Source organism: Taudactylus pleione, unplaced genomic scaffold (assembly GCF_031769625.1).
Source record: "Taudactylus pleione unplaced genomic scaffold, aTauple2 ptg000495l, whole genome shotgun sequence".
Classification (NCBI taxonomy): Eukaryota; Metazoa; Chordata; class Amphibia; order Anura; family Myobatrachidae; genus Taudactylus; species Taudactylus pleione.
This window is the reverse complement of record NW_028284897.1, coordinates 1872151-1897422: the sequence shown is the minus strand read 5'-3', so window position 1 is coordinate 1897422 and position 25272 is coordinate 1872151. Positions and strand designations below refer to the sequence as shown.

Here is a 25272-nt window from a genome sequence, read left to right as displayed (position 1 = left end):
GCTCTATAGCTGACTGCCCTGTCCCTATCTGTTATTTTCTCCTGCCAGTGTGACCAGCCCGTGAGACACAACTCACCCTCATGCAGAAACCTCTATACTTCCTTGTGACATCTCTGGTAATATCAGTGTTTCCACTAAATCCCGTCTTACAGCAAATCACTAGATCTTACATCTAGGCCAGTGGTGGCTAACCTTGACACTCCAGATGTTGTGGAACTACATATCCCAGCATGCCTTGCCACAGTTTTAGCATGCCCTAATAGCAAAATGGTAGCAGTGCATGCTGGGATATGTAGTTCCACAACATCTGGAGTGTCAAGGTTAGCCACCAAGGATCTAGGCCATCACAGAACATGTGCACCACCGAGAGGACAACTGGTCACTATTCCAGCTTTACTAACAATGTACAAAAACATTCAGGTCATTAAGTGTGGTAAATACTAACAAACAAGTGCAACTGTGTTACCCCACATGGACATCAGACAGGTCCATGCGGAGTTTGGTTTTCTTGTTACCAAACACTTTGAGCTCATATATTTGTAGGTGTGTAACAAAGCTTGTATTGTCCTTTCTGTGATTTCCTCACTACCAAATAATCTTCATCTCCTGACCCTGCACATTACTGGTGGTCACCACTGTGGGAGGTGACAGTGCAGGACATACTGAGGACAATCTGTACTGATCCTACTTATCCTGTGATGTCCCTGTATTATTCCTCCAATACTACGTACCCTGCTCACATCTGTATTCTGCTGGGGATATCGGGAGCCTGATGCACTTAATGGACATTACTGTTAGTGGTTTATACCAGGACCAGCAGCTTCCTGTGTCCCAACACAAGTTACAGTATGTATACATTAAATATATGATCATGATTTTAATGTTCATATCTTTTGGAACAGTGTAAATAGTAGGTTACAGAGGATCTAATTAGAAGGAACCAGACATCAGACTGCTGTAAGGAGATTAGAGATCCATTTACCAGGAAACCCAACCAGAGAATACTGGATCCAGTGAGATAAAATCAGAGGTCACAGATGTCATTATATCGCCCATCTCACCCCGTCACTTACAGCCCAGTCATCACATGATGTCATAGTTTCCCAGTTCCCATATTACATCCCCAGCACATTGTCATGGTGACAGATTAGTTATGTCCTATATTACATCATGTGGTCTTGTTACTGCAGAAATAGGCCAAGACCACAATAATAATCTAATACAGAGCTTCCCAAACTCCCCCATTACAGGCCAGGGTTTAAGGTTATCCATGATTGAGTCCAAATGGTTAAATCAAATTGGCTGAGAAATTAGGTGACCTGTGCTCAAGCATGGATATCCTTAATACCTGGCCTCTAATAGAAGAGTTCGGGAACCTCTGATCTGATAGAATAAGGAAACTGAAAGCCATTACATGAGGAACCTTTTAGAGCCCTATGTTAGTGACATCCGTCTGGATATATAATAAAGTGTAATATATTAGTATATAGGGGCTGATTCAGCAGAGGATATAATGATGGTAGTTACGCAGATAGAGCGAATGCTTGCCATCAGACCTGCGTATAAGTCACACAGCGATCACATTGCGATTACGGATGCACAGAAGAATACATCACATAGTGAGTTGCAGGGTGACAGCGTTTGGAAGGAGGTAACGGGGGGATGGACAAAAAACTGCAGACGTATCTGTCCGTGTGATCGCCATGTCATGGGCGTGTATAAATTAGCCATAGCGATGGCCGCTGCAGCATGAGACCTCTCTGCGTGTCAGGAGAGCTGCAGTGTTTGCGGCTGGTCAAACCTGATGTAAATGCTGCGTGACTGCTTGATGTGCGGCGATGGTACCGATTACACAGGAGGGCGACATTGGATGATAACGAGAAGGTAGCAGTGGGCGTGGTTATGGCGGCTGTACCTCGGCATTAGCATATATTAGCACCTGCGATCTGTAAGAGACTGCAGCTGCATTTGCTTCTGAATCAGGCCCATAGTGTGATCATGCAAATGTAATTTACCCTTCAACAAGCAGGGACAGCAATCTAGGCTAACATTGTATTTATGCTTGTTCTCATAATTCCCAATTATTATTTCAGTGATCCAAATATCGCTGCAATTTCTATATATTTCTAGACGCTCATACACATTGTTTTTCTCATGTGTGACGTTTCTGATGACTAAAAAGAGCGGATATATTTGTAAAACATTTCCCACACTCAGAGCATGGATATGGTTTCTCACCTGTGTGATGTCTCTGATGTTTAACAAAACTTGATTTATATGTAAAATACTTCCCACACTCAGAGCATGAAAATGGTTTCTCACCTGTGTGAAGTCTCTGATGTGTAACAAGATGTGATTTCTGTGTAAAACATTTCCCACACTCAGAGCATGGAAAAGGCCTTCCAGCTGCGTGAACTCTCTTCTGATGCATAGAAAGACTCTTGTGCTTAGTAAAACCTTTCCTACACTGAGAACATGAAAATGGTTTCTCACCTGTGTGACTTCTCTTATGTGTAATAAGAACCGATTTCTGTGTAAAACATTTCCCACACTCAGAGCATGAAAATGGTTTCTCACCTGTGTGACTTCTCCTATGTTTAACAAGATCTGATTTCTGTGCAAAACATTTCCCACACTCAGAGCATGAAAATGGTTTCTCACCTGTGTGAGATCTCTGATGTATAACAAGAGATGATTTCTGTGTAAAACAATTCCCACACTCAGGACATGGAAATGGTTTCTCACCTGTGTGACTTCTCCTGTGTTTAACAAGATCTGATTTCTGTGCAACACATTTCCCACACTCAGAGCATGAAAATGGTTTCTCACCTGTGTGAATTCTCAGATGTCTAACAAGATGTGCTTTCCGTATAAAACATTTCCCACACTCAGAACATAAAAAAGGTTTCTCACCTGTGTGATGTCTCTGATGTTTAACAAGACAGGATTTATATGTAAAACATTTCCCACACTCAGAACATGAATATGGTCTCTCAATTTTGTGAATCTTTGTATGTCTAGCAAGATCTTCTCTCAGTATAAAACATTTCCTGCACTCAGAACACAGAAAAGGCCTTTCAGCTGCGTGTACTCTCTTCTGATGTTTAGAAAGACTGATCTGCTTTGTAAAACCTTTCCCACATTCAGAACATGACAATGGGTTATCACCTGTGTGATCTGAACTATTTGTAACGCAACAGGGATTATCTTCATGGTTAGAGGGATCAGATGATATATCTGCACTATGAGATGTTGGATGTATACTAGGAGTAAAGGGGTTTTCTCCTGGAGAGTCCTGTGAGAAGTTATTATCGTCTAGGTCAAAATCTGGAGATAATATGAGACGTCTCCCCGAGTTATTCCTGCTGCTGTGTCCATCTGCTGGGAACAGAATAATTATATGGGAATTAGCACCCCTGCAGAACCATACCATACTGTGTAACTATAATAAGACGTCCCCGTATGTACCCCAACATCTCCATACTGTGTAACTATAATAAGATGTGCCCGGCTGTACCCCAACATCTCCATACTGTGTAACTATAATAAGATGTGCCCGGCTGTACCCCAACATCTCCATACTGTGTAACTATAATAAGATGTGCCCGGCTGTACCCCAACATCTCCATATACTCAGTGACTTCATCAAGTATTTGCTGATGATTGTCATGAGGAGGTATAGGTGTAGGAGTAACACTGGCCGGGGAATAGTCCGTAAAAAAGACAAATCTCCATCTCAGCATAGGTCATACTAGCTGTATCCTGCTGTATCCTCACACTCTCCATATCTCCATCTCAGTATGTGTAACATAGTGCAGGCATGGTCTATACATTATATCACACACAGGACATACTAGCTGTATCCTGCTGTGTCCTCACACTCTCCATATCTCCATCTCAGTATGTGTAACATAGTGCAGGCATGGTCTATACATTATATCACACACAGGACATACTAGCTGTATCCTGCTGTGTCCTCACACTCTCCATATCTCCATCTCAGTATGTGTAACATAGTGCAGGCATGGTCTATACATTATATCACACACAGGACATACTAGCTGTATCCTGCTGTGTCCTCACACTCTCCATATCTCCATCTCAGTATGTGTAACAGAGTGCAGGCATGGTCTATACATTATATCACACACAGGACATACTAGCTGTATCCTACTGTGTCCTCACACTCTCCATATCTCCATCTCAGTATGTGTAACAGAGTGCAGGCATGGTCTATACATTATATCACACACAGGTCATACTAGCTGCACCCTGCTGTGTCCTCACACTCTCCATATCTCCATCTCAGTATGTGTAACAGAGTGCAGGCATGGTCTATACATTATATCACACACAGGACATACTAGCTGTATCCTGCTGTGTCCTCACACTCTCCGGATCTCCATCTCAGTATGTGTAACAGAGTGCAGGCATGGTCTATATATTATATCACACACAGGTCATACTAGCTGTATTCTACTGTGTCCTCACACTCTCCATATCTCCATCTCAGTATGTGTAACAGAGTGCAGGCATGGTCTATACATTATATCACACACAGGTCATACTAGCTGTATCCTGCTGTGACCTCATACTCTCCATATCTCCATCTCAGTATGTGTAACAGAGTGCAGGCATGGTCTATACATTATATCACACACAGGTCATACTAGCTGTATCCTGCTGTGTTCTCACACTCTCCATATCTCCATCTCAGTATGTGTAACAGAGTGCAGGCATGGTCTATACATTATATCACACACAGGACATACTAGCTGTATCCTGCTGTGTCCTCACACTCTCCATATCTCCATCTCAGTATGTGTAACAGAGTGCAGGCATGGTCTATACATTATATCACACACAGGTCATACTAGCTGTATCCTGCTGTGTCCTCACACTCTCCATATCTCCATCTCAGTATGTGTAACAGAGTGCAGGCATGGTCTATACATTATATCACACACAGGACATACTAGCTGTATCCTGCTGTGTCCTCACACTCTCCATATCTCCATCTCAGTATGTGTAACAGAGTGCAGGCATGGTCTATACATTATATCACACACAGGTCATACTAGCTGTACCCTGCTGTGTCCTCACACTCTCCATATCTCCATCTCAGTATGTGTAACAGAGTGCAGGCATGGTCTATACATTATATCACACACAGGACATACTAGCTGTATCCTGCTGTGTCCTCACACTCTCCATATCTCCATCTCAGTATGTGTAACAGAGTGCAGGCATGGTCTATACATTATATCACACACACAGGACATACTAGCTGCACCCTGATGTGTCCTCACACTCTCCATATCTCCATCTCAGTATGTGTAACAGAGTGCAGGCATGGTCTATACATTATATCACACACAGGTCATACTAGCTGCACCCTGCTGTGTCCTCACACTCTCCATATCTCCATCTCAGTATGTGTAACAGAGTGCAGGCATGGTCTATACATTATATCACACACAGGACATACTAGCTGTATCCTGCTGTGTCCTCACACTCTCCATATCTCCATCTCAGTATGTGTAACAGAGTGCAGGCATGGTCTATACATTATATCACACACAGGACATACTAGCTGTATCCTGCTGTGTCCTCACACTCTCCGGATCTCCATCTCAGTATGTGTAACAGAGTGCAGGCATGGTCTATATATTATATCACACACAGGTCATACTAGCTGTATTCTACTGTGTCCTCACACTCTCCATATCTCCATCTCAGTATGTGTAACAGAGTGCAGGCATGGTCTATACATTATATCACACACAGGTCATACTAGCTGTATCCTGCTGTGTTCTCACACTCTCCATATCTCCATCTCAGTATGTGTAACAGAGTGCAGGCATGGTCTATACATTATATCACACACAGGTCATACTAGCTGTATCCTGCTGTGTCCTCACACTCTCCATATCTCCATCTCAGTATGTGTAACAGAGTGCAGGCATGGTCTATACATTATATCACACACAGGTCATACTAGCTGTATTCTACTGTGATCTCCATCTCAGCATCTGAGATACACCAGAGAGTGTGGGGAGGAGACTGGTCAGATTTCTGGGCTGGTAACAGAGTGACATGATGTGAAGGGGAGAGCAGGAGTATATAATAGGGGCTGATGGCTCCCGACTCCCCCACTGGGCAGATACATTTACTTTATTAGTTGTACTGACAGAGGAGGGTGTAAGTTAAGACAATGAACAAGGAGAATGTGACTATTCTGTAATAAGTGTTTATTACTCACCTGTGCTGATATCTTTAGGGATTTCCTCCATCTTAAACTGCTGATTGCCCCACGCAAACGTCTCTGCATCTCCCTCTGTATCTTCTGCCTTCATATCAGTCACATACGTCTCTTCTTCTGCCTCCATATCAGTCACATACGTCTCTTCTTCTGCCTTCATATCAGTCACATACCTCTCTTCTTCTCCCTCTATTTCTTCTGCCTTAATATTAGCCTGAGCTGCACCCTAAACAAAAATGGTTTTGTTTTTTTAATAATGTTTGATTTCATTGAGAATAGACAGTATAATATCAGTGCATAAAACACACACAGCTTCTCTACACATCATATAGTGACGGTCACTGTGGTATATTGGTGGGACCCTAAATCCCATCTACCTGATGCTCCTGTGGGGTCCTGTGATTCTCCTCTGTACAATACTGTGAATAAAGAGGATGTGGACATCTCTCTGGGGTATTTCTGTTACTGGGTCCATCTATAGGAGACACACAGTGACTGAGTACATTGTGTATATGTGAATATCAGGGTGGTGTGTGTATATAGGGGGCCCCAATACCTGCTCTCCCCTGTACAATAAATGACAGTCTCCTCTTACCCAGTGATGTGAGGGGCCAGTGATTCTCCATCATCATGTCCTTGTACAGACCCCTGTGTTCCTCTATATACTCCCCCTCCTGCATGGAAAATAGACAGTGACATTGTGACATCTTATAGGAACCTGACACACAATGATACAGTCATCCCCCAGACACATCCCCTGGTGTTACTGTATAATGTCCCATTCCCAGCAGTCACCTCTCCAGTCATCACCCAGACACATCCCCTGGTGTTACTGTATAATGTCCCATTCCCAGCAGTCACCTCTCCAGTCATCAACCAGACACATCCGCTGGTGTTACTGTATAATGTCCCATTCCCAGCAGTCACCTCTCTAGTCAGCAGCTGAATGATCTTGTTTGCGAGTTCCAGGATCTTCTGGTCATTGTGTCTCTCATGTATCAGTGAGTGAGGTGGAGGCACCGTGATGAGACTCTGGGTCCTGCTCAGTACTCCTGACACGCGGGGTCGGCTGCTGGGTGTCTCATGCTCATCGGATGTCTTCTTTAGTACTGTATAACCCTTTGTATTGGGGGAAACATGGAAAGGTCACTTAAACTCCATTTAAATGAGACTGTTTATTCAGGTGTTCATTTTACATAATATACAAGAAAACTCTATTTTACAAATACTTGTCCTGTAACAATCTCCTATATACAGGAAAATGAAGAGTATATAGTATATCCTGCAGCTCCGACATCTTTCGGTCAGTGACAACAACATACTGTGAACAATGTACTAAGGGCCTGATTCAGAGCCGCTCGTAAGCGGCAGTACGCTCGTTCCGAGTGATATTTGCACATCTGCGCATGCGTACGGTTTTTAGTACGCATGCGCGAACCAGTCAGTGCGGCCGAAAATCGTTTGTTCGCTATATAGCGAATGCCTGCTATTTTGAGTGACAGAATGAGGCGTATGTGGGTGGTAACAGGGGAAGGTGCTTGATAACAGGGAGTGGAGATCAGAACGCAGGCGTGCTTAAAGGTCAAAGCGGGCGTTTTATGGGTGTGCATAATTAACAAAGCAGCGTCATTGACCACGTCACTTGGTTGTTTTATAGCCTGAACTGCTCGCAATATTGTGGTAGGAAAAACCAACCACAAGAATAGCGAGCAATTCATTCGCTGTTCGATATACTCGATTAATCTAATAAATAGCGGACATGACGTATGAATCGAGCGGCCAGGGGGCGTTTTTATCAAATAAACGAGCGTATGTTTTGCTCGTTCGTTCAGACATGGAGGCGGCAACAGACCGCAAAGAGCGTACGGTTCATTTGAATAGCCACCCCCTTTTTCTGAACGAGAGAGCGCTAATTGCGAGCGGCTCTGAATCAGGCCCTAAATCAAAACTCTAGTAAGGACTGTGGGACTGATACTATATCTGAGACCGGCTCCCTGCTGCTCGGTTATTACTATAGATAAAAGTGATGTCACTGTGACACTTCCAGATCCCCTCACCTCCCCAGTCATGTCCCTGTATTATTACTATAGATATAAGTGATGTCACTGTGACACTCCCAGACCCCCTCACCTCCCCAGTCATGTCCCTGTATTATTACTATAGATATAAGTGATGTCACTGGTACACTCCCAGATCCCCTCACCTCCCCAGTCATGTCCCTGTATTATTACTATAGATATAAGTAATGGAACTGTGACACTCCCAGATCCCCTCACCTCCCCAGTCATGTCCCTGTATTATTACTATAGATATAAGTGATGTCACTGTGACACTTCCAGATCCTCTCACCTCCCCAGTCATGTCCCTGTATTATTACTATAGATATAAGTGATGTCACTGTGACACTCCCAGACCCCCTCACCTCCCCAGTCATGTCCCTGTATTATTACTATAGATATAAGTGATGTCACTGTGACACTCCCAGATCCCCTCACCTCCCCAGTCATGTCCCTGTATTATTACTATAGATTAGTGATGTCACTGTGACACTCCCAGACCCTCTCACCTCTCCAGTCATGTCCCTGTATTATTACTATAGATATAAGTGATGTCACTGTGACACTCCCAGACCCCCTCACCTCCCCAGTCATGTCCCTGTATTATTACTATAGATATAAGTGATGTCACTGTGACACTCCCAGATCCCCTCACCTCCCCAGTCATGTCCCTGTATTATTACTATAGATTAGTGATGTCACTGTGACACCCCCAGATCCCCTCACCTCTCCAGTCATGTCCCTATATTATTACTATAGATATAAGTGATATCACTGTGACACTCCCAGACCCTCTCACCTCCCCAGTCATGTCCCTGTATTATTACTATAGATATAAGTGATGTCACTGTGACGCTCCCAGATCCCCTCACCTCCCCAGTCATGTCCCTGTATTATTACTATAGATATAAGTGATGTCACTGTGACACTCCCAGATCCCCTCACCTCCCCAGTCATGTCCCTGTATTATTACTATAGATATAAGTGATGTCACTGTGACACTCCCAGATCCCCTCACCTCCCCAGTCATGTCCCTGTATTATTACTATAGATATAAGTGATGTCACTGTGACACTCCCAGACCCTCTCACCTCCCCAGTCATGTCCCTGTATTATTACTATAGATATAAGTGATGTCACTGTGACGCTCCCAGATCCCCTCACCTCCCCAGTCATGTCCCTATATTATTACTATAGATATAAGTGATGTCACTGTGACGCTCCCAGATCCCCTCACCTCCCCAGTCATGTCCCTGTATTATTACTATAGATATAAGTGATGTCACTGTGACACTCCCAGATCCCCTCACCTCCCCAGTCATGTCCCTGTATTATTACTATAGATATAAGTGATGTCACTGTGACATTCCCAGATCCCCTCACCTCCCCAGTCATGTCCCTATATTATTACTATAGATATAAGTGATGTCACTGTGACACTCCCAGATCCCCTCACCTCCCCAGTCATGTCCCTGTATTATTACTATAGATATAAGTGATGTCACTGTGACACTCCCAGATCCCCTCACCTCCCCAGTCATGTCCCTATATTATTACTATAGATATAAGTGATGTCACTGTGACACTCCCAGATCCCCTCACCTCCCCAGTCATGTCCCTGTATTATTACTATAGATATAAGTGATGTCACTGTGACGCTCCCAGATCCTCTCACCTCCCCAGTCATGTCCCTGTATTATTACTATAGATATAAGTGATGTCACTGTGACACTCCCAGATCCCCTCACCTCCCCAGTCATGTCCTTGTATTATTACTATAGATATAAGTGATGTCACTGTGACAATCCCAGACCCCCTCACCTCCCCAGTCATGTCCCTGTATTATTACTATAGATATAAGTGAAGTCACTGTGACACTCCCAGATCCTCTCACCTCCCCAGTCATGTCCCTGTATTATTACTATAGATATAAGTGATGTCACTGTGACACCCCCAGATCCCCTCACCTCTCCAGTCATGTCCCTGTATTATTACTATAGATATAAGTGATGTCACTGTGACACTCCCAGATCTCCTCACCTCCCCAGTCATGTCCCTATATTATTACTATAGATATAAGTGATATCACTGTGACAATCCCAGACCCTCTCACCTCCCCAGTCATGTCCCTGTATTATTACTATAGATATAAGTGATGTCACTGTGACACTCCCAGATCCCCTCACCTCCCCAGTCATGTCCCTGTATTATTACTATAGATTAGTGATGTCACTGTGACACCCCCAGATCCCCTCACCTCTCCAGTCATGTCCCTGTATTATTACTATAGATATAAGTGATGTCACTGTGACACTCCCAGATCTCCTCACCTCCCCAGTCATGTCCCTATATTATTACTATAGATATAAGTGATATCACTGTGACAATCCCAGATCCTCTCACCTCCCCAGTCAGCAGGTAGATGATCTCCAGGGTGAGATGTAAGATCCTCTCAGTCCTGTGACTTTCATCCATGTCCATCTTCAGTGAATCAGTGAGAATATAGAACGTGTGACGTGTAATAAAGACTCTGGTTCCTCACAGCAGGACTATCTAGGAATAAATAGAATAAATATAATACACATCACAGAGAACACACGTAACACAGTCAGACATGTTACACTGAGTGACCAGTAAGTCTCCCCTTTCCCCCCAGCCATAGAGCCCTGGTCAGTGTCTGTCAGAGGTTCCTGTGACCCAGCCCCATAAGGCTCCTCAGAGGCCATCACACAACGCTGTACTGTATAAGGTTACACCAATGCTCCTCTCCTGGCCGGGGGTCTTATTCCTCCCAGACACAGATTTGGTGCAATTTGCTCCACGTGAATCTTTTACAAACACATGAATTAGGGATTTGGGGATTTTTTACTTTGTTTTACATTTATTCCAGAAATGGAGAGAATCTGTGACTATACTGAGGTCATACAGGTAACAGGGGTTTGAGGGGAGAGTACACAGGAGAGCAGAAGGGGTGCAGATATGGGGAGAGGGGAAGTAACGTAGGAATACAGAGCACACAACAGGGGGTATAACAGCTGTACAGAGGTGGCAGTAACACAGGGGAGGGGGAAGGGAACAGAAGAGGTTAATAACACAGGGATAGGACAGCAGACAGCCCAGGGGACACACAAAGGGTTACACAATACAGAATCCCATCAGTCACTCTGCACAAATGATGAAATGACAAATGACCGCACCTCAGATGTATGTTACATGTGTGACCAGCCTGCCGGCCGTGTGTGTGCAGCGTAGGGTGGGGTGAGACATGTCCTGGGGGATAATCAGTGACACTCTGAGGATCTGGGGACTGTCACAGCCACTGGCTGTCTCTGAGACAGTCTCTATTGCTCAGGATAACAAGACGCCCTGACAGACAGTCTCAGCTCAGGGAGTCAGGGGAGATTGTGGTTGTGCTGTCAGGTGTTATTATATAATAGGAGTGAGGTAAGAGTATATAATAATAACACAATACATTTATTATAGACAATAACACATAAAACAAACCAATGCACTTAGAAGTATAATGTCAGTCTCTCAGGTGTAGATCTCTATGTTACAAGGAAATATAGTTACACACCCAGTAACTGTGCAGAGAGCTCCTGTAACAGAGTATTAGGATTGTAGTAATACGTTTGTACATAGTGACACAAGGTATAAAAGCCACATTCCTCTGACTATAATCATTACTAGCCCGAGAGAAAATATGAGATATGGTAAGAACTTACCCTTGTTATCTCTATTTCTACGAAGTCCATAGGGTTCCACAGGATACCTTGGGGTATAGGTGTGACGTCAGTCGCTGGGCACCATAGAGTTAAGCTTTTCAGCCTCCCAGGATGCACTAGGGTCCCCCTCCTATACCCCGCCCCCGAGCCAAGGCACCTCAGTTAGTTATCAAGCCATAGGCCGGAGGAGGAGAAGGAAGAGAGAGAAAAAAGATCTGGACACATACAAGAATCACATTCTCACCAGAGGGAGACGGAAAACCGGTGACCAGAGCAAAGCCCATCTGCAGCACAGGTGCGACAGGGCGGGAGTCCTGTGGAACCCTATGGACTTCGTAGAAATAGAGATAACAAGGGTAAGTTCTTACCATATCTCATATTTTCTACTTCAGGGTCCATAGGGTATCCACAGGATACCTTGGGGATGTCCCAAAGCAGTATCCTTTAAGGGTGGGGACGCTCCTGTGCAGAAAGGAGAATCCGCCGCCCGAAGGAAGCATCCTGAGAGGCGAAGGTGTCAAACCTGTAATACCTCACGAAGGTATGGACAGAGGACCACGTAGCAGCCTTGCAGATCTGAACTGCCGAGGCACCACGTCGAGCTGCCCACGAAGGACCCACAGACCTAGTGGAATGAGCCTTCAGAGAAGGTGGGACCGGTAGGCCTTCATGAAGATAAGCTTCAGAAATAGCCATACGGATCCAGGCTGCCAAAGTTTGCTTTGAAGCAGGCCAACCCTTTTTACGGAAGCCATAGAGGACAAACAAAGCGTCCGACTTCCTAAACGAAGAAGTGCGGTCAACATAAGTCCTTAAGGCCCGCACAACATCCAAAGAGGCCTCACCCACGGAAAGACCCGGTGAGTTAAAGGTCGGAACAACTATTTCCTCGTTAACATGAAACTGGGAAACAATTTTGGGAAGAAACTCGGGCCGAGTGCGGAGCACTGCCCTGTTCCCATGAAAAACCAAGAAAGGGGGTCTACAAGAAAGAGCCCCTAACTCAGAAACACGTCTGGCCGAAGCAATGGCCAGAAGGAAAACAGTCTTAGCTGTTAGCCATTTCAGATCCACTGAGCCCAGTGGTTCAAACGGCGGTCCTTGGAGAGCCCTCAGGACCACAGCCAAATCCCAAGGCGCCACAGGTGGAACAAAGGGCGGCTGAATGCGGAGAACACCCTGCATAAAGGTGCGCACATCCGGGATTGTAGCAATCCTACGGTGAAACCAGACAGATGGGGCCGAAACCTGTACCTTCAAAGAAGCAAGGCGAAGCCCATGATCTAGTCCCGCTTGCAGGAAGGCGAGAATCCGCGACAGACGAAACTCCCGCAGGTGCATAACCTCTCGGTCGACACCACTGGAAGAACGTATGCCACACGCGATGGTATATCCTCGCGGAAGACGGTTTCCGAGCTCGTAACATGGTACGCACCACAGAGCTGGAAAACCCCCGGGACCTCAGCATGGCCGTCTCAACAGCCACGCCGTCAAAGACAGCCGAGTCAGGTCCAGGTGAAGGCAAGGACCCTGAGACAGAAGGTCCGGTCGTAGCGGCAACCGCAGAGGACTGTCCACGGACAGACCCTGAAGGTCTGAGAACCAGTGCCGTCTGGGCCACGCGGGAGCTATCAACAGGAGCGTCCCTCCTTCCTGTTTGAATTTCCGGATTACCCGTGGAAGAAGGGAGACCGGAGGGAACAGGTATGCGAACCGGAACGTCCACCGGACGGACAGAGCATCCACCAGAGACGCCCCTTCGTCTCTTGTGCGAGACCCGTACACCGGCAACTTGTTGTTGTGCCGGGACGCCATGAGGTCGATTTCTGGAAGACCCCACCTGTCCACCAGTAGTTGAAAAACGTCCGGGTGCAGGGACCATTCCCCTGGATGAACGTCTTGGCGACTTAGAAAGTCCGCCTCCCAATTGAGCACTCCCGGGATGAAGACCGCTGATATGGCCGGAAGATTGCGCTCCGCCCAAACCAGGATCCGAGAGACCTCTACGAGAGCCGCCCGACTGCGAGTTCCTCCTTGCCTGTTTATGTAGGCCACGGTGGTAGCGTTGTCCGACTGGACCTGCACCGGGCGACCCTGGAGAAACCGCTGTGCCTGCTGGAGAGCATTGAAGACCGCACGGAGTTCCAAGATATTTATTGGAAGCTCCGCTTCTGTCGGCGTCCACCTGCCCTGGAACAAGTGTGGACCCGAAACTGCTCCCCAGCCCCGAAGACTGGCGTCCGTTGTCAACAGGACCCAATTTGGAACCCAGAACGGACGTCCCTTGTTGAGGTGGATCGTCTGTAACCACCACGCAAGGGACAGGCGAACCTCCGGGGTGAGCACAATCGTCTGGGACTTCAGAGACTGAGGCAGCCCGTTCCACTTGGACAGGATCAGGTGCTGCAGAGGTCTGGAGTGAAACTGGGCGTATTCCACCATGTCGAACACCGACACCATGGAGCCCAGTAACCTCATCGCCGAGTGTAAGGACACCCGGCGGCTGTGCAGGCAACTGCGCACCCTTGACTGTAAAGCAGAGATCTTGTCCTCCGTCACGAAGATCCTTTGCTGTCCTGAGTCCAATAAGGCTCCAAGATGCAGAATCCTCCGAGACGGGATTAGAGTGGACTTCTGCCAGTTGATTAGCCAGCCGTGCCGTTGCAGCAGTGCAATGGTCAGGTCCAAGTGGCGTAACAGGAGCTCTGGAGATCCTGCCACCAATAACAGGTCGTCCAAATACGGCAACATGCGGACTCCCTGCAGCCGCAGAGAAGCCGCCATGACCGCCATCACCTTGGTGAAAACACGTGGTGCTGTTGCCAGGCCAAAAGGTAACGCCCGAAACTGGAAGTGGTCGCTGCGGATTGCAAACCTGAGGAACTGTTGATGGCGCAAAAGAATAGGGACATGCAGGTAAGCGTCCTGTATGTCCAATGACACCATGTAGTCCCCAGGTTCCAGCGCCAGAATGATGGACCGTAGGGTCTCCATCCGAAACTTCGGGACCCGCAAAGACTTGTTGAGTGCTTTGAGGTTGAGAATCGGACGATATGACCCATTGGGTTTCTGTACCAAAAATAGATTTGAATAGAAACCCTGGCCCCTCTGGGAGAATGGAACAGGCACTATAACTCCAGCCTGGAGCATAGTGTGCAATACCTTCCGCAGCTCCGTAGCCTTGTTCCGGTCTGATGGTAGACCCGTGGTGAAGAAGCGAGCCGGGGATCTGTGCCGGAAGGAGAGGGCGTATCCGTGGGAAACCACCTCCAGAACCCAAGTGTCTGTCGTAGTGGTCGACCAACACTGGGCGAACTGTAGCAGGCGGCCTCCCACCCTGGGATCCCCCAAAGGGAGGCCCGGACCGTCAGGCCGCAGGCTTGTCATCTGGCTTGGGGGCTGGACGTCTGGTACTCCATGCCTGCTTCCGGGGCTTGACCGATTTCTTAGGGCCAGCCTGTCGAGGAAACGACTGTGGTTTGGGCCTGCCCTGGGCCCTAGATGACCGAAAGGACGATGGTCCAGAACCAGAAGGAGCAGCGGCCGACGGGAGACAAGCAGATTTGGCTGCCGCCAGCGTGGCCACAATCTTATCCAGATCCGGACCGAAGAGAACTTCTCCGGTAAACGGCAACGCTTCCAGACCTTTCTTGGAATCTGCGTCCGCCTTCCAGGATCGCAGCCACAAGGTGCGACGAGCAGCTACCGCTGCTGAAGAAATTCTAGACACCAGAGTACTAATGTCTACAGCCGCCTCGTTGATGTAGGTGGCCGAATCACGGAGATTGCCAATCAACTCCGCCTGTTCGGCCGGACAGTCGGATTCAAAAGAAGCCTCTAATGAATCCGCCCAGCGCTCCATCGCTCTGGCAACCCAGCAAATGGCCATAGCCGGCCGTGCTGCCCCCCCTGCAAGGGAATAAGCGGACTTCAGGCAGATTTCTACCTTGCGGTCCGTAGCATCCTTAAGGGAGGACATGGATGGCATCGGCAATGTGGCACTACGGACAAGACGGGTCACGTGAGAATCCACCTGTGGAGGGGATTCCCACTTAGCAAAATAATTATCCGCGAATGGATAAGCCACCGCCAGGCGTCTCTGCGGCTGGTATCGCTTGCCAGGCTGTTTCCACGCCTCCTCTAAATGGTCCACCAACTGACCCGAAAGAGGAAAGACTGTGGCATCGCCCTTCACATCTTTGAAAAAGGCATACTTAGATTTAGCCGCTGGGGGAACTTCGTCCTCAATCACCAAGTCTGTGCGGACCGCCCGAATAAGTCCAGGAATATATACTTTGGACTTAGCATCAGCGTCCTTAGTATGGAGAGGTTCCTGATCGTAAGGATCCAGAATCTCCCCATCATCAGACGTCCCTTCGTCATCCTCATAAGGAGCGGACAGAGACGCCACCGGCCTTTTATGAGGCCGCATCACAGACTCCCCTTGCAACACATCCGACAAGTGCTGTACAGAACTCGTCAGGGAGTTAACCCACGCTGGCTCCTGAGAACCCGGGAGCGGGGAAATAGGGAGACTGTGGGGTACCACCAATTGTCGTGGGAACCCCTGCATGGGTGACGACACCACAGACTGCTGGGACAAACCCATCGGAGTAAACGCGGGCTGCGGAGCTAACTGGCCCACTAAAGCTGTTAACGCCTGAGCGAAACAAGCCCAGGGCGGCTCCTGTACCGGTGCTGTAACCGTAATAGGCCGCGCCATGGACAAACACTGCCGGCAAAGGCCCTCCGCACTACCCTCCCCCTCCGCTAACGGTACTTTGCACGTGGTACACTGTAACCGGAGGGGAAAATCACTTTCAGACATGATGGCACCACGTTTGTGACCTCTCTCACCAATTAAGTATTAAATAGGCGAGAGACCACCCTGCAGCACCGCACCGCAAGGGCTTTAGCAGAAAGAACAGGGACAGTAATAAAGCTGACAGTTTAGAGAAGAAAAGTTACAGGCAGCGCTAGCACAGTCACATACAATGCAGAGAGATAACAATTCCTGCACTAACAGCGCTGATCACTCAACTACACAGACACAGGGCCTGGTAGGACACAGCGCTGCATACACAGACCTGAGCCACAGCGGAGGAGAGGTATGCGGGGGGACCCAGACCACGATGCTTCCGTCCAGCGCTTCCAGCAGTGTTCACCATGCGTTCTGGAGAAGATGGCCGCCGAGGAGCAGAGAGGAGGCTGGCCTGGGGGAGGAGCGCTGCCACAGGACTAGTCGGCAGCATGCAGAGAGGGCTGTGTGCAGCGGGGGAGGCGCCGGCTGTGAGACAGGGAAGGCGCGCTCCCCTGGCATGCATTTAACCCCTGGGACGCCGCAGCGCTACCGCTCTGCTGCGGTCCGCTGTCCCAGGGGGTAGTGGAAAGCGCAGGTTGGTCGCCTGGCTCCACGCTGCAGCCAGTCCCCAGGGAGCCCCCTGCCTGGGGACTTAGGACCATGTGACCAGCGGGGACCCACCGCGGGACCCCGCTGCTTACCTTTGTCCCCCTTGGATCCGGCCATGGTCCGGAACATCTGGGGTCACCGCTAGCTGTGACCCCAGATGCTCACCAGCATCCCCGGATCGGTACCGGCGTTCTGGTACCGGCGGGGGTGTAGGGAAGACAGCATGGACGTCAGGACTGACTGTCCATGCTGTACATCCAGATGTGCAGCCACAGCTGCACTGAAGAAAGCTTCAGGGGCTCTTCTAGCCCCCACTCCGACAGGTGCACCCGACGCCGGCCGGGCACCAAACTAAACTGAGGTGCCTTGGCTCGGGGGCGGGGTATAGGAGGGGGACCCTAGTGCATCCTGGGAGGCTGAAAAGCTTAACTCTATGGTGCCCAGCGACTGACGTCACACCTATACCCCAAGGTATCCTGTGGATACCCTATGGACCCTGAAGTAGGCAAGAGAGTTACTGAGTGATAGCTGAGTCAGGGCTAATACATGGTCAGTAATAAGATCATTGGTAGAAGGGGATATAATATGTCATGTACCTGGCACAGAGATCACAGACTGTCCTATCAGGAGATCTTACTAATATGTCCTTATTGTCAGCTTGTACTGTACGGGTAATGACGTGTCCTTATTGTCAGCTTGTACTGTACGGGTAATGCCGTGTCCTTATTGTCAGCTTGTGCTGTACGGGTAATGATGTGTCCTTATTGTCAGCTTGTGCTGTACGGGGAATGACTTGTCCTTATTGTCAGCTTGTACTGTACGGGTAATGCCGTGTCCTTATTGTCAGCTTGTTCTGTACGGGTAATGACGTGTCCTTATTGTCAGCTTGTGCTGTACGGGTAATGACGTGTCCTTATTGTCAGCTTGTGCTGTACGGGTAATGACGTGTCCTTATTGTCAGCTTGTGCTGTACGGGTAATGACGTGTCCTTATTGTCAGCTTGTGCTGTACGGGTAATGACGTGTCCTTATTGTCAGCTTGTACTGTACGGGTTATGATGTGTCCTTATTGTCAGCTTGTACTGTACGGGTAATGCCGTGTCCTTATTGTCAGCTTGTGCTGTACGGGTAATGATGTGTCCTTATTGTCAGCTTGTTCTGTACGGGTAATGACGTGTCCTTATTGTCAGCTTGTGCTGTACGGGTAATGACGTGTCCTTATTGTCAGCTTGTACTGTACGGTAATGACGTGTCCTTATTGTCAGCTTGTGCTGTACGGGTAATGATGTGTCCTTATTGTCAGCTTGTGCTGTACGGGTAATGACGTGTCCTTATTGTCAGCTTGTACTGTACGGTAATGACGTGTCCTTATTGTCAGCTTGTGCTGTACGGGTAATGATGTGTCCTTATTGTCAGCTTGTGCTGTACGGGTAATGACGTGTCCTTATTGTCAGCTTGTACTGTACGGGTAATGATGTGTCCTTATTGTCAGCTTGTACTGTATGGGTAATGATGTGTCCTTATTGTCAGCTTGTACTGTAAGGGTAATGACGTGTCCTTATTGTCAGCTTGTACTGTATGGGTAATGATGTGTCCTTATTGTCAGCTTGTGCTGTACGGGTAATGACGTGTCCTTATTGTCAGCTTGTGCTGTACGGGTAATGACGTGTCCTTATTGTCAGCTTGTACTGTACGGGTTATGATGTGTCCTTATTGTCAGCTTGTACTGTACGGGTAATGCCGTGTCCTTATTGTCAGCTTGTGCTGTACGGGTAATGATGTGTCCTTATTATCAGCTTGTTCTGTACGGGTAATGACGTGTCCTTATTGTCAGCTTGTACTGTACGGTAATGACGTGTCCTTATTGTCAGCTTGTGCTGTACGGGTAATGACGTGTCCTTATTGTCAGCTTGTGCTGTACGGGTAATGACGTGTCCTTACTGTCAGCTTGTACTGTACGGGTATTGATGTGTCCTTACTGTCAGCTTGTACTGTACGGGTAATGATGTGTCCTTATTGTCAGCTTGTACTGTACGGTAATGATGTGTCCTTATTGTCAGCTTGTACTGTACGGGTAATGATAAGTCCTTATTGTCAGCTTGTACTGTATGGGTAATAATATGTCCTTATTGTCAGCTTTTATTGTATGGGTAATGATGTGTCAGGGACCTTTAGGACTCCCCAGGGTCTTTATCTCGGTCTGCAGACCACCCCACAGGTCACTCACCAGTCGTGTGTGTGTCTCACCTTTTTGGGTGGTATATACACTGTTTTTAACGTGAGTTCGGTATGTGATTGATATACTGAAATATTCGAAGTAGAGAATCATTACAGCCACATGCCTGTCTGAGAAGTACTCAGGGCCGTAGCTAGGGTAGTGCGGCCGGTGCCATCGCACAGGGCACTATAGGTCAGGGGGCGCTGTTTGGCTCTTTTTTGGGTGCATTATGTCCCTTTGAAAAATGAGGGGGCGTCAATGCTCTTTCTGGCACAGGGCACCAAAAAGTCTAGTTACGGCTCTGGAAGTATATGTACCATTGGTTTTCCTTCTTCTCTTTTCCCCTCTCCTGAGGATATTTTGAGATTCACCCCACCTTTTGAAGATTGGGTCATTATACGTTTGACAGAAGAGAAGTCCCGTATCGGCCAACGACATTATATGGAGCAAATTGAAAAGAAGTGACTTTGATATAGAGATTATTATATGTTTCTTTTGAGAGTTAGTTCACTCAAATTATGGGGGAAGGGTAAGCGCTCTATAATATAACAGAGAATATGAATGTATACTATGAAATTATGTGTGTTGGCTGTAATTTCATAGTATACATTCATATTATCTATTATACCACAGAGCGCTTACCCTTCCCCCATAATTACTACCATAATCATAGGAGGTTGGAACACCTCATAGAGTAAGCTGCTAGTGGTTGAGTAAGTTAGAGGAATACCCTGAGAGCGCCTACCATCTATTTTATATTGATTAGTTCACTCAAATACCATTAGCTTTGATCAATATATATTGAATTGTTTATTAGCTGTGTGTAGGAGTAGGGGTGCTTGGTCTTTGTTTTATTGTACCTTTTGAGAGGTGGATGACCTCTTTTTAGCACTCCTTTACTGCTGCCGCTAGTGTGCGCAGTCTATTTCTCCTCGCTTATTTGGTTTAGAATCCTAATACTCTGTTACAGGAACACTCTGCAGAGTTAGGGCCGTATTCAATTAGCGGCGAAAACGGTCGACATTCGCCAGAAAACGGCAAAAACAAAAATCCCTATTTTTTGCTAAAAATATGGGGATTTCTTTCAGAACCCTTTGGACATCCCCCTAATGATAAATTACCCCCAATATGTTTCTTAAGCTGCGTACTTTGGCAAAAAACTGCAGCGCAAATCTTGGGTGAAAACAAAAATAAATAAAAATGATTTTAACATACTGGATCTAATTTTTGGGGGGGCAATATGGATGCGTCAAGTGTTTTAAACATCACATGCAGACGCAGCAGGCGGTTTATTAAAGGTTTTTAAAATTGCATTTTTACTACATGAAAATATACTTGCGCCCATTTTAACATTCTCCCAATTTACGTGGGACAGTAATTTCCTGGAAAAAAAATAGCTCTATCATGTTAAAAAAAACATTTCCACCCAAATTTTGCACAGTCGTTTTTCACCAACGTGCGCAACTTTCACATTTTTGGGGGGTTAATTTATCATGAAGGGGGGAGGGGGGTGTCCAAAGGTTCCTGAAAGAAATCCCCAGACTTTTAGCCAAAAATAGAGTTTTGGCTTTTTTTTCTCCTGATCTCGGATGGAGAAAACTTTTTTCTCCATTTTCACCTGTTTGCTGTTTCCGCTGTTATTTGGGGAAAATCAGCCATTTCCGATGTTTCTTTTGTCAAAAATTGTCCGTTTTCACCAATGTCGAAAAAAAACCCTGCCGTTTTCCAAACTAATTGAATAATAACAAGACACCCCAGGCTGCTCCCCCTGTATAATAATAACAGGACACCACAGGTCACTCTCCCTATATAATAATAATAACAGGACACCACAGGTCACTCTCCCTATATAATAATAATAACAGGACACCACGGGCTGCTCCCACTGTAAAATATTAATAACAGGACACCACAGGTCACTCCCCCTGTATAATAATAATAACGGGACACCACAGGCTGCTCCCCCTGTATAATATTAATCACAGGACACCACCGGCTGCTCTCCCTGTATAATAATAATAGGACACCACAGGCTGCTCCCCTGTATAATAATAATAGGACACCACAGGCTGCTCCCCTGTATAATAATAATAAAAATAATAACAGGACACCACAGGTTGCTCCCCCTGTATAGTAATTATAACAGGACACCACAGGCTGCTCCCCCTGTATAATAATAAAAACAGGACACCACATGCTGCTCTCCCTGTATAGTAGGACACCGTTACCTGCTGCTGCCGGACACTCTGGGCCGGACACCCGGAAGGTGCAGCAATGGGTGAGATCACATTTCCTGTGTGTGAAACGCACAGCCCGGAAGTAATGTGGAACGCATAGCCCGGAAGTAGATTGGAACGCACATCCCGAAAGAAAAGTGGAACGCAGAATCCGGAAGTAAGGTGGAATGCACAGCCCGGAAGTAAGGTGGAATGCACAGACCGGAAGTAACGTGGAACGCACAGCCGAGAAGTTGGGTGTGATTGGCAGGGTATTGGTTCGTTTCTTCTGACGTCATCAGGTAGCGTTGAATCATGGGATGAGACCACACACAGAGTTCCCGGTTCCTGCAGGCTGCGTTGGAAGAGACTAAGGTCAGAGAAGGCGCTGGGGGCATGGGGGGCAGATGACAGTGTGTGGGGGGGGGGAGCTGGGGCAAATGCAGTGTGGGGGGGGAAGCTGGGGCATGGGGGGCAGATGGCAGTGTAGGGGGAAGCTGGGGGCATGTGGGGCAGATAGCAGTGTGAGGGGGAAGCTGGGAGCATGTGGGGCAGATGGCAGTGTGAGGGGGAAGCTGGTGGGCAGGGGTACCATGCAATGGAAGGGATGGGGATGTAAGATAGCATGATGGAATTCATAGGCTAGGCAAGGCTTTGTCTATAAAGTCACTGTCTCATGTGCCCCCTCTGCCCACCCCCCACTCTCAAGTGCCCCCTCTGCCCAACCCCCACTGTCTCAAGTGCCCCCTCTGCCCAACCCCCACTGTCTCATGTGCCCCCTCTGCCCAACCCCCACTGTCTCACATGTGAGACACCAGCCATTGCACCCACCATGTATACTGGCACAGTTTCGTCACCGCCAGCCTGGGGCTTATGCAGGTGTGGGGTTACCCTGGGGTGTTACATCACTGAGGGTCACTGGCTGACACCATGGTAAGAGCTGGGGTCACAGGGAGCAGTCCTGTGACAAGATGGCCGCACCATATCTAGTCAGTCAGGATCCCTACCATCTATTACATGGGTTCTGTCCCTGGCCCCCGCATCCTGCCCATCAGCATTACTGACACTGAGCAGATCAGGGACTGGGCACGGGTCAGGGTACAAAATGAGGGGAAGTGATGGCAGGAACGGGCAGCTGTACCCTCTGTGTAGCACTGAGATGCCCATTCCAGCACCTGCCCTTGGTACTATTCCCTCTCCCCTGGCAGCGCCAGCTACAACCACATGTTTTTGAATAGAGATTCCCTAAAAATTGTTACATTGTGCATATGCGCGGCGGCTATTTAGTGTTGGGAGGGGGCTGGGGGCTGTCAGCTGCCGGAGTGCAGGGATTCCCCCCAGTGTGACGGAAAATGGGGCAATGACACATGGTCTCACCGCTAAAATGTAGCATCAGTGGGTGTGGCCTAGTAAAGCCCCTCCCCAGCATTACAGAATGTGGGGGGCTCTGGGGCACCTGCTGTCACACCATCATGTTGGAGAAGTGTTGGGGTTACGCGGATCACCATGGGCAGGACGGAGAGTCGCCGTGTAACCCTCATAGAGAGCGTTATACTACTATCATTGGGCGACTTAAATGATGATGGACCCCTCTTTTTGAGGAATTAGTGATTAGTGCCCCCACCCCAGCTTATCTAATAGATAGTGTGAGTATCCCGTGTGCACTTACCTGGGAGCAGTGTACTGATGTGTAATAATATATACAGCTATATGGAGACCTTTCCTTAGTACCTGCTCCTTCTATGTCAGGGGTCGTTGTACAAGTGGCTGCTTCTTCTTATAACAGGTTACTGACTACACAATAATAGTATATTTACAGCATCTTTATACTATATAAGAGCAATGACCAATATTCCATTACAATAAACACAATACAACAGAGATATCACCCATAGACAGTTACTGTAATACACAAATAACTCCTCACCCTTCTCCTGCAATTATAATGATATACTATCCAGTGACCGTGTGTATACAGTATTACATGGTATCCTATCCAGTGACCGTGTGTATACAGTATTACATGGTATACTATTCAGTGACCGTGTGTATACAGTATTACATGGTATACTATCCAGTGACCGTGTGTATACAGTATTACATGGTATACTATCCAGTGACCGTGTGTATACAGTATTACATGGTATACTATCCAGTGACTGTGTGTATACAGTATTACATGGTATACTATCCAGTGACCGTGTGTATACAGTATTACATGGTATACTATCCAGTGACCGTGTGTATACAGTATTACATGGTATACTATCCAGTGACCGTGTGTATACAGTATTACATGGTATGCTATACTATCCAGTGACCGTGTGTATACAGTATTACATGGTGTACTATCCAGTGACCGTGTGTATACAGTATTACATGGTATACTATCCAGTGACCGTGTGTATACAGTATTACATGGTATACTATCCAGTGACTGTGTATACAGTATTACATGGTATACTAGCCAGTGACTGTGTATACAGTATTACATGGTATACTAGCCAGTGACCGTGTGTATACAGTATTACATGGCGGACTGTCCAGTGACCGCGCGTATACAGTAGTACATGGCGGACTGTCCAGTGACCGCGTGTATACAGTAGTACATGGCGGACTGTCCAGTGACCGCGCGTATACAGTAGTACATGGCGGACTGTCCAGTGACCGCGCGTATACAGTAGTACATGGCGGACTGTCCAGTGACCGCGTGTATACAGTATTACATGGCGGACTGTCCAGTGACCGCGTGTATACAGTATTACATGGCGGACTGTCCAGTGACCGTGTGTATACAGTATTACATGATGGGAAATTACAGTACAATAAACCATTACTGTAATAACATATATTTCCACGGAAGGTAAATCCACTTTTCGGTCATTGTATTACCCTGATGACACCTCCTAGTGTATTATAGCTCCTCTACTGCTTGTCCTCTGTAGTATCTGACCACAGTATGTGACGGTCTGTTCTCCGCTTATAGGTCATTGTATTACCCTGATGACACCTAGTGTATTAGAGCTCCTCTAGTGCTTGTCCTCTGTAGTATCTGACCACAGTATGTGACGGTCTGTTCTCCGCTTATAGGTCATTGTATTACCCTGATGACACCTCCTAGTGTATTAGAGCTCCTCTAGTGCTTGTCCTCTGTAGTATCTGACCACAGTATGTGACAGTCTGTTCTCCGCTTATAGGTCATTGTATTACCCTGATGTCACCTCCTAGTGTATTAGAGCTCCTCTAGTGCTTGTCCTCTGTAGTATCTGACCACAGTATGTGACGGTCTGCTCTCCGCTTATAGGTCATTGTATTACCCTGATGACACCTCCTAGTGTATTAGAGCTCCTCTAGTGCTTGTCCTCTGTAGTATCTTACCACAGTA

General features: G+C 47.3%; 1 protein-coding gene across 1 annotated transcript; it reads right to left on the bottom strand.

The window, feature by feature from the left end:
* Positions 1-290: 290 nt before the first annotated feature.
* On the bottom strand, positions 291-21941 carry LOC148502514 (uncharacterized). Its single transcript, XM_088449775.1, has 7 exons — positions 21900-21941; positions 10723-10872; positions 7190-7381; positions 6858-6936; positions 6640-6737; positions 6263-6488; positions 291-3381 (listed from the first exon to the last, which is right to left on the bottom strand). Exons 2-7 carry the CDS (start codon positions 10798-10800, stop codon positions 2153-2155), a joined length of 1902 nt encoding a protein of 633 aa, XP_088305901.1. The 5' UTR covers positions 10801-10872; positions 21900-21941; the 3' UTR covers positions 291-2152.
* Between the last annotated feature and the right edge of the window lie 3331 nt (positions 21942-25272).

What these genes read in the sequence shown, in the direction of transcription:
- LOC148502514 (XM_088449775.1), bottom strand. Translation starts at nt 10,800, where the DNA reads ATGGACATGGATGAAAGTCACAGGACTGAGAGGATCTTACATCTCACC. An exon ending in TTCAGCTGCTGACTAGAGAG is followed by an intron (nt 6,937 to 7,189) that starts GTGACTGCTGGG and finishes TTTTCCATGCAG; the next exon opens with GAGGGGGAGTATATAGAGGA. An exon ending in GGACCCCACAGGAGCATCAG is followed by an intron (nt 6,489 to 6,639) that starts GTAGATGGGATT and finishes ATTTTTGTTTAG; the next exon opens with GGTGCAGCTCAGGCTAATAT.